The 16,328-nt window shown below is 43.3% G+C and overlaps 1 protein-coding gene across 4 annotated transcripts in view; it reads left to right on the top strand.

Annotated features, from left to right (window-relative positions):
• LOC137655686 (long-chain-fatty-acid--CoA ligase ACSBG2-like) overlaps positions 1-16,328 on the top strand; it is a 131,900-nt gene that overhangs the window by 51,501 nt on the left and 64,071 nt on the right. For all 4 annotated transcript variants that reach the window (XM_068389646.1, XM_068389645.1, XM_068389648.1 and 1 more), the window contains exon 6: positions 4,916-5,079. In XM_068389646.1, the coding sequence (XP_068245747.1) occupies positions 4,916-5,079 (164 nt within the window). The remainder of the gene's footprint in view (positions 1-4,915; positions 5,080-16,328) is intronic.

Here is a 16,328-nt window from a genome sequence, read left to right as displayed (position 1 = left end):
TTCTTGATGGACTGGATGGGGATGGACACCTATGCGTTCCCCCCGTTCAAGATCATCAATCTGGTCGTCAGGAAATTCGCTCTCCTCGAATCAGGGAGAATGATCCTGGTAGCTCCATTCTGGCCAGCAAGAGAATGGTTCACAGAGGTGTTGGACATGTTAGTGGACTTTCCAAGAAGCCTTCCTCCAAGTCCAAAGCTTCTCAAACAGCCCCACTTTGAGAGGTATCATCAAAACCCCCTCGCTCTACGACTGACTGCCTTCAGACTATCAAGAAGCTTGTCAGAGCGAGAGGCTTTTCTGCGCAGGCTGCAAGAGCTATCGCCAGAGTGAGGAGGGTCTCTTCGCAAAGTGTCTACCAATCGAAGTGGGAAACCTTTAGAGCATGGTGTAGGCAGCACAAAGTTTCCTCAACCACTACCTCTGTGAGCCAAATAGCTGATTTTTTATTGTCCCTCAGACAAGACTCTAAACTGGCCGTATCCACTATTAAAGGGTATAGGAGTATGCTTTCAGCTCTCTGTAGGCACAGAGGCATAGACTTAACTCAGGATAAAGACTTGCAAGATCTCTTGAAGTCTTTTGAGACAACTAAGCAGGCTCAGTTAAGACCCCCAGCTTGGAATTTGGATGTGGTTCTGAGGTTCCTATGCAGCAAGAAGTTCGAACCCATCTCACAAGCGTCCCTTAGAGATACTACAAAAAAACCCTCTTCCTGATGGCTCTGGCCACAGCAAAAAGGGTCAGCGAGGTTCACGCTATTGAAAAGCAGGTGGGCTTCAATCAGGATGGAGCAGTATGTGCATTGAGGATCGACTTTCTCGCTAAGAACGAGAATCCTGGCCGAGGACGTTTGAGGTTCCTAACCTCACTAATGTGGTGGGTCAAGAGCAGGAGAGGCTCCTCTACCCAGTTAGAGCCCTCAGGGCATATGTATCTTGTACTAAGAATGTTAGAGGCTTATTCAATTCTTTATGGTTCTCAGTGAAAGATCCGCCAAAGCCCCTCTCAAAGAATGCATTATCATTTTTCTTGAGGGAAACAATAAGAGAAGCTCACCTCTGGTGTGAGGAGGAGAGCTTCGGTCTTTTAAAAGTAAGGGCTCACGAGGTGAGAGCCATTGCTACTTCACTGGCATATCGTAAGAATATGTCAGTTAGACAGATTATGGACGCAACGTTCTGGAGAAGCAACTCTGTGTTCGCCTCTCATTACTTCAGAGAGGTAAGAGTAGATTATGAAAGGTGTTACACCTTGGGCCCATACGTAGCTACTGCTTCTGTATTGGGAAAAGGAGTTACTACCTCCCCTCAACCTTAACTTTTGTATGCCTGTGTTTGGGTTTTGGTTTTTATGGTTGTCTGAGGACTCTTGACTTGTGGTACAGTGCCCTCAGTCTAGCTAGATAGTTATATCTATTCTGCAAGGTTAGGTGGTGAGTTTGAGTAAGGTTGCAGTTTTTAAAAGGGGCATAGGTAGTACTGAAGTCTAGTCAAGCCGTTGGTCTCACCCCGTTTGACAGACTCGACCGAGTTGTTTCAGCATGACAGGTCCACACCTGGCTGAGACTCCTAAGGGAAAGCGACTCAAGAGGCAGGAACCTTTGAAGTCAGCTATCTTAGCAGGTAAGGAATCAAGGTGTTTTTTTTTCCTACAACTTATTGTTGTTTTCCCAACAATGTTAGCTGTCTGTCACCCTCCTCCAAATGTGGGAATCAGCTATATATATATATAACTGCCTGGTAAGTTCTATTCATGAAAATGGAGTTTTTATGATGAAACAAAGTTTTATGAATACTTACCTGGCAGTTATATATATATTTTAAGTCCCACCTTCCTCCCCTCAGGAGACAGGTCGGGCAAAGATGATCTGAGGAACAGAAAACGGGAATGATTCCAAGTACCACCCTGTAAGGGTTGTTAACCATCTAACCGCACAACCACCACACGGCGGTTGCCGCGAGTTTCGAAAAATTCTGCCGGACATCAGAGACTATAGCTATATATATATAACTGCTAAGTAAGTATTCATAAAAATTTGTTCTATAATAAAAACTCCATATATATATACACACATACATACATACTTTACATACATACATACATATACGCTATTGATATGTGTATGTATTTTACTCTTGCTTTTGTGTCCTCATTTGTTGATAACATAATATTGTGTTCTTGTCTCTCTGTAAAGATCAGTACTGTACTCCATATTTCATATAAAAAGTAAAGTATTTTGATAGATCATTTAATTGTAAAGTCAGTAGTATACTTTATTTTTTATACATTTAAAAGGAAGAAGAAAGACATTCATTAGGTGCTAGGTGATTGGGAAATCCTTGTTGCAGAAATATCTCCCTATGGCTGAGATTTGCATTCTTTATGTGATAGGGTTATTATTTTGCCATCATTGATATCCAGTACTTCACAAGACATTTCCCGAAGTGCATTTAGTTTACTTGGTATAAACAAGAAGTTTTGGAGCATAAGATACTATAGATAGCTACATGTTTCAGTGGGTTTAATCTGAGTGAATTGAGCTCTTGCTTTCCTTCATGTGAGAACTATGGTTGTTTTCACATAAGTAACAGTTGATGTTAAAAGATGTATTCAAACTTTTTGCTGGATTTCATGTTTTTGATGTGTCAATTTTTTTTGGTTAATTACGTCTTCAGTGATTTCTAGACTGAAAGGTTCTGTCAGTGAAACACTGAAATTCATATGCTAATCATTTTTCAAAGGAAAAGCTTGACCTAAATAAAAATAACATTAGAATTTTAAAAAGAGGTATATAAATTTCCTGTCAAATTGTGTCAATAATTTGATAGTTCTTGATTATTTGACTGAATTGGATTATACAATTATTACCCTAAATTATCTGTTACAGAAGGCAGTAATTTTATGAACTATATCCTCCAAGCAAATGTCAGCAAACTGTCTGTGCTCTTCTAATAGCTGGAGGTCCTCAACCTTACTCCTGACTTTCTCCTGATACTGAATCAGAGTCTGCTATATCTGACAAAGAATGAAAGCCCCTATATTGATGGGATCTTCTATATTCAACTTTACAGACCTGTTGTGATAACCTCTGCCTGGTGTCTTCCTTTCAATTTATTTTCTAAGTCTGCAGAGATATATGATTTTCAGAAGGTCGTCTGTTTCAGAACACTGAGATCAATAAGCCCTTTCTACAGGAATTAACCATTATTTTATTATTTCTCTCATTAAGAAGGCTGATCTTTTCTATCCCAAAGGCATATCATTTGAGAATAATGGTATTTTCCTTAGCTTTGTTTGAAAATTTGGAGTTTTAGGATATTCATAGCTTTATGGATTGGTCTGGGCTTAGGATGTTTATAAGACTACCTTAAAAAAATTCAAATAGTTTATCATGTTTGTTTTGTTCTTGATTTGATTTTGTTGTCCAATTGGGATGCGAGAGGTAGGGGAGGGATCTGTAATCGGGTATCCCAGCAGATGTGCTATGTGGGATCTCTTTGTCAAAGATTCCATCTTTCAATGTGAGATTGTTAATTTTTTATTTCTTTTCACCCATGTAATGTAGATTTGGGCTGTTCTTTGGCCTAGTGATATGTAGGTAACTTCATTATTGTGGTTTGTTATCCAAAAAGGGATTTTTGACATGCGAAAAATTAATTTTTGGGAGGTACTCTACTGTGTAGTCCCCGAGAGCCTCCCATTGTCCTAGACTCATGAAGGAAGGTGGGATATAATTCAGGCGTACTCTTATCAGAAAACGATTGCGTTTGGTGGTAAACTATCTCCTGGGTGACTTTACTGTCTTCTTTGTGAGTAGTAGTGCTTCTTAGTTGGTGAAATGACATTTTGTAGCAGACAAATTTAACATTGTAGGAGCTGTGATAGGTTTCTAGAGAGCCTAAACTTGTGGATCCCCCTCATAGGGAGGAAAATATTTTTTTGGTATGTCCTGTTATATTCTATTCTCTGTTCTAGCCTAGCAGGAGAGCCCTGGAAAACTACAAAGTGCCTCCCAAAAATGTCTCCTTTGTCAAAAGGTCTTTATATGCTAAGGTAAAATTGTGTACTTTCTTGTGAAGAAGGCTTTTTATAGATACAGTACTATATCATTAAATGGTAATATTAGATTTTTTAAACTTTATCCATCTTTTTTTTATTTGTGTAATAAATCTAGAAGTTAATTTTCTTTTACTCAGTAAGGGGAAGGTATGTGAGAGGGAATTTTTCTCTATCAGAGAATATGCAGTAATCTCACTTTAGAAGTCTTTTCTTTTGCCCAGCTTCTTTTTCCAACTGCCTTACAAGTAAATTTCCATGTACAGTATACTGAACTTTTTGAATTGGGGTCTGTTAGTCAACCTTGGGTAACTGAATCAGGGGCTAATGAATGGGTGTTTGAGGAAGGCAGACTGTAATTTGAACTTTTTATTTTTTATTTTAACTCAACTTATTAGAAGCTGACTCCATAACTATCTGTGCACTTTATAAGTGCAGATCATTAAAGGTTGAATGTGAAAAGGTGAGTTTTTATTTTTATTTAGCAATTGAATGAAGAAAAACTCTAATTTTCTTTTACTACAGTATTCATCTGTTAATTGGCTAGAGCGCAATTTTGTGATGTATAAATGAGAAAGTAGGATTGTATTGTTGGAAGCTATGAAAGATTTCCTTAATAGCTATTAAGACATATCAGTAAGAGAGGGGATAACTTTGCAGCTAACATGTATATTTAGGATATATGTGATTTATTATCTGAGGTAAAAAAAGGAGTACGGTCACTTACAGAGAGGCAAAGAGTCTTACTAATATATATGTAAACTTTGAGTTGTGTAATGGCTTGCATTTTGTCAAAGTACTTCTAATGTGGATATCTGTTCAGTATTGTATATGTCATTATTTATTGATATTGCAGGTGCCATATTTGCGGGTGGTTTAAGTGCTGGTGTTTACCCTACCAGTACTCCTGAAGCTTGTAGGTATCTAGCTGATAACTGTAAAGCTCAGATACTAGTTGTAGAAGATAAAGTGTGTCTAGATAGATTTCTTGCCGTGAAGGATTCACTACTGAATGTAAAGGTTGGAACCATATAAATCCATTAGTGCATGCTTGGTTAGTTTTAGACATTAGTTGTAATTATTCAGACTCATTATTTGGGTTTTGTGTTCTCACATTGCATTAACCCTCTCATAACTAACTGCATTTTGGGGTGGGAAATTTTGCGGGATTAACCAAAATTTTTTTTTTTAGGTAGGCTACACAATGTCAATCTTAGCCTAATGTATTTATAAGTAATTTTATGAATACAAATCTATTTTTATGTTTGCTAGGGCATTAAAAATAGCTTATAAAAAATTTATATGCAGCAGACTTATACCAAAGCTAACCGAGCTAATTACCATGAATCATAACCTATGGAAGTTATATGTAATGACTAATGTATCTAGTGTATGGTAGGATATGAAATAATCATTAATGACTCTCACCTGGAATTCATTGTTATTCATTGTTATTCATTAATTGAAAGAAAAATATGACATTGTTAATAGGAAATTTACTCTCCCTGACCAAGTGGTGTAGCTACCATGTTAAGAGAGAATGCAGAGCAATGGATGTGGTTCCTTCCTCGGCTGCTTCCCTTGTAAATAAAAGCCAGTCCTCTTTTACTGTCATATATCTAAGACATATTTTCAAAGTTGGTACTTTGGGTGCTCTCGTAGCCTTTGGCATGTCATCTTTTGCCGGTTGACCTGGAGGTCCCAACCTTGTTGCCTTACCCTGTTAGCTCAGGATGGAGACTGACTCTGGACCAAAGTGAGTGGGGCTAACACATTTGGCAGGAGCAGGTCCTCTTTCATCCAAGGATCTGCAGGGTATTTCTCACTAGAGTGCTCCCCCAGCACGCTCACCTCTTGAGATTACCGACCCTTCACGTATCTATGGCTGACACCATCGCAAGCAGGTTGCTCGTAAGTGCCAGTGTAACTTTTCAGACTCCATGAATCTCCAACTTGCGCATTTACCTAATCTGACTTGCCAAGTAAGTTCGCCATCTAGCTCACCTGGTTGGGTTAAAAGAAGGGAGAAACACCTGCTCACACTCACGGCCCAACTCTCTGTGTTGCATTCACACTCTCAGTCTTGCGAGGTAGAGAGCGAGGTGCAGGTAAGCACACCTGTTGTGAATCTCGTACATGATCGTGTGACAATGGTGAGTCTTGATCACAAATGCTCGCCTGTGATGAGTTTCGATCACGAGTGTGCACCAGTGGCGACTCCCAATCACAAGAGCTCAACAGGGGAGAGTCCCACTCACGAGAGCTTGACAGTGAAGAGTTCCGGTCACGAGCAAGAGCCAGTGGCAAGTCTCGTTCACGAGCTTGACAGTGGAGAGTTCCGATCACAAGCATGCACCAGTGGCGAGTCCCGATCACGAGCACACATCAGTGGCGAGTCTCTATCACAAATGTGCGCCAATGGCTAGTTTCGATTACGAGATGTGTCAGTGGGGTGTCTCGATCACGAGCATGTGCTGGTAGCGAGTCTCGATCCCTATTGCGTGACAGTAGCACTTTGGCTCTTTGTAACTTAACCACTTGATCCTACTGTTACCCAGTGTTTTGCCACTGTAGTCTTGCTAGACTTCACGAGTTTCCAGGCTGGCTCGCCAATTATAATTGCTACCTAGCTTCCCATGAGTAGAGGTCCAGACCACATTATCACATGGGATCTAAAAGACATGCACTTCCAGATCTGTATCCATTCATCTTCAAGGAAGTACATAAGTTTTGATCTCCATGGAAAAATATACCAATTTCAGGTGCTGTGCTTCGGTCTGTTAACAACCCCTCAAGTGTTCACTTGGGTGTTCACCTTAGTTCAGATTGGACACACACCAACGGTATTCGTCTTCTCTGCTATCTATACGACTGGCTAGTCTTGGCGGACTTGGTGGAAACCATTCTCCAACATCAAGCCATGCTTCTAAAAATTTGTAGCAATGTGGGGGTTGTGGTAATCCTGGATAAATCCTCTTTGGAGCCCAAGCAAAGTTAAAACCTGAATTGTTGGATCCTGGATTTGAATCTCAGAAGGGGAGATCTTTTTCCCTCCCGATATGATGCTCCTCCCGGATGCTTTAAAAAAGTGCTTGAGGTCTCTCACCTGCTGCAGTACATGGCCTCCGGGCTGTGGTCCGAATCAGATTGGCAATGCAACATAAACCTCCTGAAGTTGAAAGCAACGTAGCAACATACCTTGCTCCTAAAAATTTCTAGCAACTCCTTTTGGGTTACTCGGTATTGTTGATGAGTAACAACATGACTGTAGTGTTATATTTTAACAAGCAAGGAGGTTATATTTCATGGTATGTATGCTAAGTGTCTAAATCCTGTGATGGACAGAGGACAGTACTAACTCTGTCACCCTTGTTCATACTTGGCAAAAAGAACATTTTGGCAGACAACCTGAGCAGGAAGACTAATAGTTTGTTCCAAGGGGTCTTTGGACCCTCAAATAACAAACAAACTGACGACTTTGTGGGGTTAGATGACGGTAGACCTATTCTTGACATCCTTCAACCAGTAGCTTGTGGTATACTGCTCGCCAGTACCAGATCCACAGGTAGCGCTTCAGGTCCCCCTCTAACTTCTGTGGGAATACCGGGACATCTACATTTTCCCCCCTCGTTTTCCTAATAAGGAGACTTCTCAACAGGGTAAGATCCGCAACTAACCTATCCATGACGTGGATAGCCCCATTATAACAACATGCAAAATGATACCCTAACCTTCTTCAGCTGATATCGAAGAGTCCGAGGGAGCTTCCTCCTCTTCACGACAAACTGCATCAACCACGTGCTCAGATTTTCCATAAAACGGTGTGATCCTTCCGACTTTACGCATGGAGGGCATCCAGCATCCCGCTAAGAGATGATTTCATGATTTTGCAACCAATGATAAAACAGATGTTTGATTACCTTAGGAGGTCCTTGACTCAAGTCTACCAGGCAAAGTAGTTGATCTTCTATTGGTTTTTTGTTGTGGAAAGGTGTCTTTCCACGTGGAACCACTCTACCCGTAATCGCTAAATTTTTACCTTATCTCCGAGAGGAAAACTGCTTAATCTCGGTGGTAAAAGCTATTATTCGTCCTTGAGCCAAGTCTTAAGACTGAAAGGGGTAGATATTTCCTCTTCGGTAAAGCTGACCATGCTCATACGGAGTCTTGAACACGCTTGCCCTCATTTGGAAGTGAGATCGCCTTTGTGGAACGTTGTCAAGTTCTTCGTTCCCTGAAAAGAGCTCTTATTAGCAGTTATATCTGGCTTCAGACAGTGATCTAACTCGGAAAACGGTTTTCTTTTTGCTTTAACCTTTTCTAAGAGTTAGCGAGTTGCATGGTCTCTCCTATGATGTCTCTCCCATGTAATGTGATGGGGGCAAGTTACATTCAGCTTCATCCCTGAGTTCATTGCTAGACTCAAATTTCAAATCGATAATCCTGATCAGCTGCTATTGTGTCCTATGAGAGTGCTAAGGCACTACTAAAATGAACAAACAGCTTGCCCAAGGATCAAGCACTTGTTTGTCAGCATGGCTAGGGTCAAGAAGAGGGTAATGAGGAACAGGCAGGTCATCGACCTTAATATTATTTCTTTCCCCCTTCGGCAGCCATGGGTATGACTTGGATCTCACAATGTCAGGGGCATACGTACATCCCTGACATTTTAGAAGAACTTTTCTGTGATGCAAGTACTACAAGCAAGACTGTGGTAGCAGCACAGCAAGTGGTATAGCTACCTTAGTTTCTCACAGGACTATTAGTCATTGTTCGAGGGCAGAGGTTACCATGCTAGTCTGGTATGAATGAAAAGGAATGACTAGTCTTTGCCTATCTTCATCTTCCCCTCTCTTGGGACACAGCATCTGAAGATCCTGTCGGCTGTAACTTCTCGACTGCAGGTATTCCCCATTTTTCTTTTAATGTAGATGGTATATTTATATATTCCTTGTTATGTCCCAAATCTCCTTATGTGGGAGAGTTGGGATGTCTTGTCCTCAATGTTTATATTCTCAAACCTGTACATAGCCTGACAATCACAGTTACGTTCCTACACTCAAAATCACTTAAGCATGGGCCGTCGACCTGCTGGTATTAACAGGTCACTGGTTCTCGAGGTGTCAGGATGCTCTTTGCTCACATTATTATGCTCTGATATAGTGATCCCCAGTCAACAGTTTCAGTTGAAGGGACTTTCTCCCATCGAAGAGTGAGTCTCGTATATAAATAACGTAAGGTTTGTATTTGAACGAAAGTACAGTACAGTATGTTGTAAGAGCTTTAAAGCTAGAACATTCCATTCCCTGAAGCATAGGTAGGTTTGGAAAGTTCTGAAGCATCTGACCTAAATAAGAACTAGGAATCGTCAACAGTTTTAATTGTACATTACACATTGCCATCTTATATAATGAAATGAAAAGTTGAGATAATTTTTTCAGAATGCTTGGAATTCTATTACGTCAACAATACGTCAACAAAGAATAAAGAATCAATTTCTCCCCAGTGAACAAATATAGTTTCAGATTCTTATACTTTACTGACCATAGGGTAAATTTGGTAAAACAAAAGAACTAAAGATTATTTTCTATTCTAGTTGTGTATTGTAGATAACAAAGTTATGTATAGTTACATATATGTTATTTCAACTTTTTCATAACCCAAAGGTCTGCTAATATTTTATTTAGAAATCTTAGGGTTCAAATTATGCAGATCATCAAATTAAAAACGAGAAGAAAATATTCTGGTTAGTGAGGGTTTTGTGTAAATTGTAATGGCCTGTAAAACCTAAAGAAGATTTCTTAATTTACTATGGTACAGTACTTCATAAAAGCAAAGATTACCAAGAAAAGGTGTTAAATTTGTTCATCTGACACACCTGTCCATTTCAAAGTCAGAAATAGCCAGTTTTGAATGTCACTCGAGTTTTAAGCATCATAGTACTTGCCATGAGTTTCTTATTGAAATCTGATGTCACATTTAACTTTGGGGTATAAGCACAAGAAGTCTTTTGACTATGTGATGTAAGCACATGGTTTTTTTTGTACTGCATCTGTTTCATTGATATCACTTGCTGCTTAGTGACACCAATGCTTTGTTCAATTTACACTCCAGTCAGCACTAACAGCATGTGGAAGTTAAATGTTACAGTGGTTTGCATGATATTATTTAACTGGAATTATGGTTAAGGTTGTTTTATTAAGTACTGTTGGGATAAATTTTCAGTTATGTTCATACATACAATTTACTGTACAAAAAACTTAATTTTACTGTTTTGAGTGCTAAACACTTTTTAAAAGTGTGCAAAGTGGTTTTGGTAAATTAATCCTCCCTTGTATCATTTACTGAAAACTTGTACATTTTGAATTACAGATATGTGTAACATGTTTTTTCCCAACCATTTACTTTCACTTATTTCTGCTTCCTAATCATTGTTACGTCAATTATAATTTCTTAGTTTTATGAATAGAACTTACCTGGCAGTTATATATACATAGCTAATTATCTCTATTTCGGCAGAATTTTTCTAAACTAAGCAACCGCCTTGTGGTGGTCGGGTGGTAACACCCGTTAAAGGGTGGTAGGAGGAATCATTCCCGTTTTCTGTTCTTCAGTTCATCTCTGCCGGCCGGATCGACAACACGTTGGTCCGTCATTAAGAGTTTTTCTTTGCTTTCCCTGCTTGGTGTACCAGTCTGCTTTTTTGGTGAAGTACTCTGATTTAGGGTTTTGGCGATCGTTGTATTTTGTTTTCTCTTAGCTTTTTTGCTGTTTTTCATTATGAGTGAAAAGAGTCATTACCGTATCTGTGCGAATGAGGAATGTAAGGTGAGACTACCGAAAATGGCGGTAGACCCTCACACCGTTTGTTCTAATTGTAGGGGTTTTGTTTGTGCCCTTGATAATAGGTGCGGGGAATGTAAGGTTTTGGATGAGAAAGATTGGTTAATTATGAAGCGCTATGTGCGTAAGCTAGAGCTCGATAGAGTTAGGAGAGCTTCTAGGTCTAAGTCTAAGTCTGTTAGTGGTAAGGAAGACGAACTTAGCGTAGATTTATCTATTGATCCTATTATTGATTCCTCTTTGGAAGTTGATCCTTCCCTTGAGGTAGTAACTCCTGCACCTCCTACAGGTTCCGTATCTACGGATGACCCTCGGTACGCTAGCCTGGCGGCCGAGTTGAAGGCCATTAAAGAACAACTGGAGGCCTTTAAAGGTAAGGAAAGTGAAAGTGCTTGTGTTAGTGCAGTGGAGGTGGCGACTGACCGAATCTGTCATACCCCTAGGCCTAGACCTCTACCAAGCTCCCAGGACCAAGGGAGAAGGTACGTCGATGACCGAAAGGGGGTGAGAGGTACGTACCCTCGGTCAGCCGTCGCCTCAGACAGTCCTGTTGTCGATTCCCAGGCTGCTCTTGACCGTCACGGGAAAGACGTGTCGGATGTGTTGTTTTCTTCTCCGAATTCGTCCAGACGTAAATGGAAGTTTGAAGCTTCAAGACCTACTAAGAGGAGATGGAACCGCGACGAACGGTCTCGTTCTTTCTCTCCCGGTTCTAGCAGTTATGAACCTTGTCCGTCGGAGGATGATTTCGACTCCGTGCCTGTGAAAAGGGCGAAGCCTACTGCCGAAGATCCTCCCCCTTCTACCAGTGTTATTCGTCAGCCCCCCCCCTTCGGGGCCGCAAGACCCAGCTGATGTTGCTAAATCCTTTATGTCTGTCATGCAGGAACAACTTTTGACTTTAGTGCAAGCCTTTAGCCGCCCTCACGCCCAGTCTGACAGACGTAAAGACGACTCGTTACCGATTAAGAAGTCTGCTTCTAAGAGAGAACGGAGTTCTTCTTTAAAGAAAACTTCTCCCTCTCTACGCCAGGATGAGGAATGTGTGCTTTCGCCAGGCGATACTTCTTCGCGATACCAGGGCGATACGTTTTCTCGTTCTCGATACCGGGACGATACCTTATCGAACGATGCTGCTTCTCGTTCTCGATGCCAAGACGATACCTCCTCCCGTTCACGTTACCAGCACGATACCTCCTCTCGTTCGCCTCGCCACGACGATACCTCCTCTCGTTCGCTTCGCCACGACGATACCTCCTCTCGTTCACGACGCCCCGACGATACCGACCCTAGTTCTCGACGCCACAACGATACCGCCTCTCGTTCACGACGATACCGCCTCTCATTCTCGCCGCCACGACGATACCGCCTCTCGCTCTCGACATCAGAACGACTCTGCCTCTCGTTCTCGGTCCCAGGGCGATACCACCCTGCCTCTTCGGGACGATACTGCCTCTCGTCCCAAGGATTCTTCTAGCGCGGGACTCCAGGATGCAACCCGTCTTTTGCAGGATGATGCCTTTGATTTGCCCTTGTCGGGTTCTAAGGATCCTTTTTCTCTTTCGAAGGATATTGCAGATGTGGATCAGGACCTCGAGGATGTTTCTGATGACGATGATAATCCTGCCGACGCTGTGGGAGATTACAAAGTTCTCTCTCGCTCCCTTCTTGAACTTTTTGGAGAGGAATTCCAACCTGCTGCCCCTCAATCTCCTCAGTCCCAATTTAACAGAAAGAAGGCCAAGAAACAGTCGGCCTTCATCAAGATGAAGCTGTCTGTCTCCGCAAAGAAGGCTCTCACGAAGATTGATGACTGGATGATGGAGCGGAGACAAACAGTTAAGACTTCCTTCTCGTTTCCACCAGCTCGTCTTGCTTCAAGAGCGGGTATGTGGTATGCAACTGGAGAACCTTTGGGTCTGGGAGTGCCTTCCTCCTCCAAGGGTGACTTCTCTGGTTTAGTGGACTCTGCTAGAAGGCATGCTCTCAACTCGGCCAAGGTCATGTGGTCGATGTCGGAGCTGGATCATCTCGTCAAAGGTATTTTTAGAGCCTTTGAGGTTTTTAGTTTCCTAGACTGGTCGCTTGGGACTCTCGCAAGGAAAACTGACCAGATGGAAGGATCTAGGGACCTTACCAGTATTATGTCCTGTATGGATAAGGCCCTCAGAGATGGGGCGAATGAGTTGGCGGCTCTGTTCTCAGCTGGGGTCCTAAAGAAGAGAGCTCTGCTTTGCTCTTTTGCTTCTAGGTCTGTTACCACTGCACAAAAGTCTGAGCTTCTTTACGCCCCCCTCTCTCAACATCTTTTTCCCGAGTCCCTGGTTAATGACATTACGCTTTCTCTGGCCCAAAAAGCCACCCAAGACCTTTTATCTCGTTCTGCTCGTAAGCCCTTGGCAGCCCCTCCTTCTTCTTTGAAACGGGAGGAAAGGAGATTCCAGCAGCCCTTTCGGGGCAGGACTACTTCAAGACCAGATTTTAGAGGGAGAAGGCAAGAATCAGGACCAAGATCTACCAGGGGTTCTTTCAGACCTCGCTCCAGAAAATGAAGTTCGTCTCCTCCAGACAGTAGGCGCAAGACTGTCAGGTTTTTGGCAGTCTTGGAAGAGGAGAAGGGCGGACACCTGGTCCCTCTCAATCATCAAGGAAGGATACAAGATCCCCTTTCTGAAAAAACCTCCTCTCGCAGATGCTCCGCTGGCCTTAGTAGCCCGGTACTCAGATCCGGGGAAACAGAAGGCCCTAGTAGACCTTGTCGACCAAATGCTAGACAAGGGGGCGATAGAACCGGTTCGGGATCTATCCTCCCCAGGCTTTTACAATCGCCTGTTTCTGGTCCCCAAGAACTCGGGCGGATGGAGACCCGTCCTGGATGTCAGCGCTCTCAACGTATTTGTGGAGAAGACAAAGTTCTCCATGGAGACGACTCAGTCGGTGCTGGCGTCAGTACGTCCAGGGGACTGGATGGTGTCCCTCGACTTGCAGGACGCATATTTCCATGTCCCCATCCATCCGACTTCGAGGAAGTACCTGAGATTTGTAATGCAGGGCAAGTGCTTCCAATTCAGAGCTCTTTGCTTCGGTCTCAGCACGGCTCCTCAAGTCTTCACCAGGGTAATGGCGAATGTGTCAGGTTGGCTGCATCAGGAGGGGATAAGGATATCCTTCTATCTGGACGATTGGCTGATTCGTTCACGATCGAGGGAGAAATGTCTGGAGGATTTACGGAAGACTTTTATGATGGCTCAAGATCTAGGCCTGGTCATCAGCAGGGAGAAGTCTCAGATCAGACCGAATCAGACTATTCTCTATTTGGGGATAGTTCTGAATTCAGTTCTTTTTCGGGCTTCTCCCTCTCAGGAAAGACAGACCAAGTGTCTCGTAAAAGTCAGAACTTTCCTGGACAAGAAGAGATGCACAGCGAAGGAGTGGATGAGTTTGCTGGGGGGACTATCCTCCCTCGAACAGTTTGTCTCTCTGGGGAGACTCCACCTAAGGCCTCTTCAGCACTTTCTTTCGAAGACGTGGAACAGAAAGATGCAGGAAGACTCCTTTTCCTTCCCCATTCCAATAGAAGTCAAGACTCTTCTGAAGTGGTGGCTGGACCCAACCTTGTTAGGGGAAGGGATATCCTTACACAAGAAGAACCCAGACCTAGTGTTGTTTTCAGACGCATCAGAGTCAGGCTGGGGGGCAACACTAGGAAGCAAGGAGGTCTCAGGCTATTGGGAAGGAATTCAGCTGGGATGGCACATCAACAACAAGGAGCTGATGGCCATTTTTCTGGGGCTAAAGGCCTTCAAGGACTTGGTGTCTGGGAAGATTGTGGAGGTCAACTCAGACAACACCACAGTTCTTGCTTACATCAGGAAGCAAGGAGGGACTCACTCTGTCTCTGTTCGAGACAGCAAGAGAGCTCCTTCTTTGGGCGAAGGAGAACAGGATAAACCTGCTGACGAGGTTTGTTCAGGGACAGAAGAATGTGAGGGCGGACATGCTTAGCAGGAAAGGGCAGGTCCTTCCCACAGAATGGACCCTCAACCAACAGGTCTGTCAGAGTCTCTGGAGGCTGTGGGGGAGACACCTCATCGATCTTTTCGCCTCCAACTTATCCAAGAGGATCCCCATCTATTGCTCCATAGTTCCGGATAGGGAGGCAATAGCAGTAGACGCCTTTTTGATGGATTGGACGGGGATGGACACTTATGTTTTTCCCCCCGTTCAAGATCATCAATCTGGTAGTCAGGAAATTCGCCCTCCTCGATTCGGGACGGATGATCCTGATAGCTCCGTTCTAGCCGATGAGGGAATGGTTCACGGAGGTGGTGGACTTGTTGATGGACTTTCCAAGAAGCCTCCCTGCAAGTCCAAATCTGCTCAGACAACCCCACTTCGAGAGATATCATCAAAACTCCCTCGCTCTCAATCTGACTGCCTTCAGACTATCGAGAAGCTCGTCAGATCGAGAGGCTTTTCAGCGCAAGCTGCGAAAGCTATCGCCAGAGCGAGGAGGGTCTCTTCGCAGAGGGTCTACCAGTCCAAGTGGGAGACTTTTAGGGCTTGGTGTAGGAAGCACAAGATTTCCTCATCCACTACCTCTGTGAGCCAGATTGCGGATTTCTTGTTGTACCTCAGGCAGGACGCTAAGCTAGCTGTGTCCACTATCAAGGGGTACAAAAGTATGCTCTCTTCCGTCTGTCGGCATAGAGGCTTGGACTTGTCTCGCGATAAGGACTTACATGACCTCTTGAAGTCTTTTGAGACGACCAAGCAGACCCAGTTAAAGCCCCCTTCTTGGAACCTTGATGTGGTTCTTAAATTTCTGTGCACCAAGAGATTTGAGCCCATCTCACAGGCTCCCCTTAGGGAGGTTACCAAGAAGACCCTCTTTCTTTTGGCCTTAGCAACAGCTAAAAGAGTTAGTGAAGTCCATGCAATTGAAAAACAGGTAGGCTTCAATCTGAATGGGGCAGTTTGTGCCTTGAGATTAGACTTTCTCGCTAAGAACGAGAACCCTTCTAAGCCCTGGCCGAGGACCTTTGAGGTTCCTAACTTGACCAACCTAGTGGGTCAAGAGCAAGAGAGGCTGCTCTGTCCAGTACGAGCCCTCAAGACCTACTTGTCTCGTACGAAAAGTGTGAGAGGCTCTTTTAGCTCCCTGTGGTGTTCTGTGAAAGATCCTCAAAAGCCCCTTTCCAAGAACGCTTTGTCCTTTTTCCTGAGGGAAGTGATAAGAGAAGCGCATCTCTTGTGTGAGGAGGAACACTTCGGACGTTTAAAAGTGCAAGCTCACGAAGTGAGGGCCATTGCGACCTCGCTTGCTTACCGCAAGAACATGTCGCTCCGTCAAATTATGGATGCGACATTCTGGAGGAGCAACTCTGTGTTCGCCTCTCATTACCTCAGAGAGGTGAGGGTGGATT

This window comes from Palaemon carinicauda, chromosome 16 (assembly GCF_036898095.1).
Source record: "Palaemon carinicauda isolate YSFRI2023 chromosome 16, ASM3689809v2, whole genome shotgun sequence".
Classification (NCBI taxonomy): Eukaryota; Metazoa; Arthropoda; class Malacostraca; order Decapoda; family Palaemonidae; genus Palaemon; species Palaemon carinicauda.
Note: the sequence above shows the minus strand (reverse complement) of the source record. Positions and strands in the feature narration are given on the sequence as shown.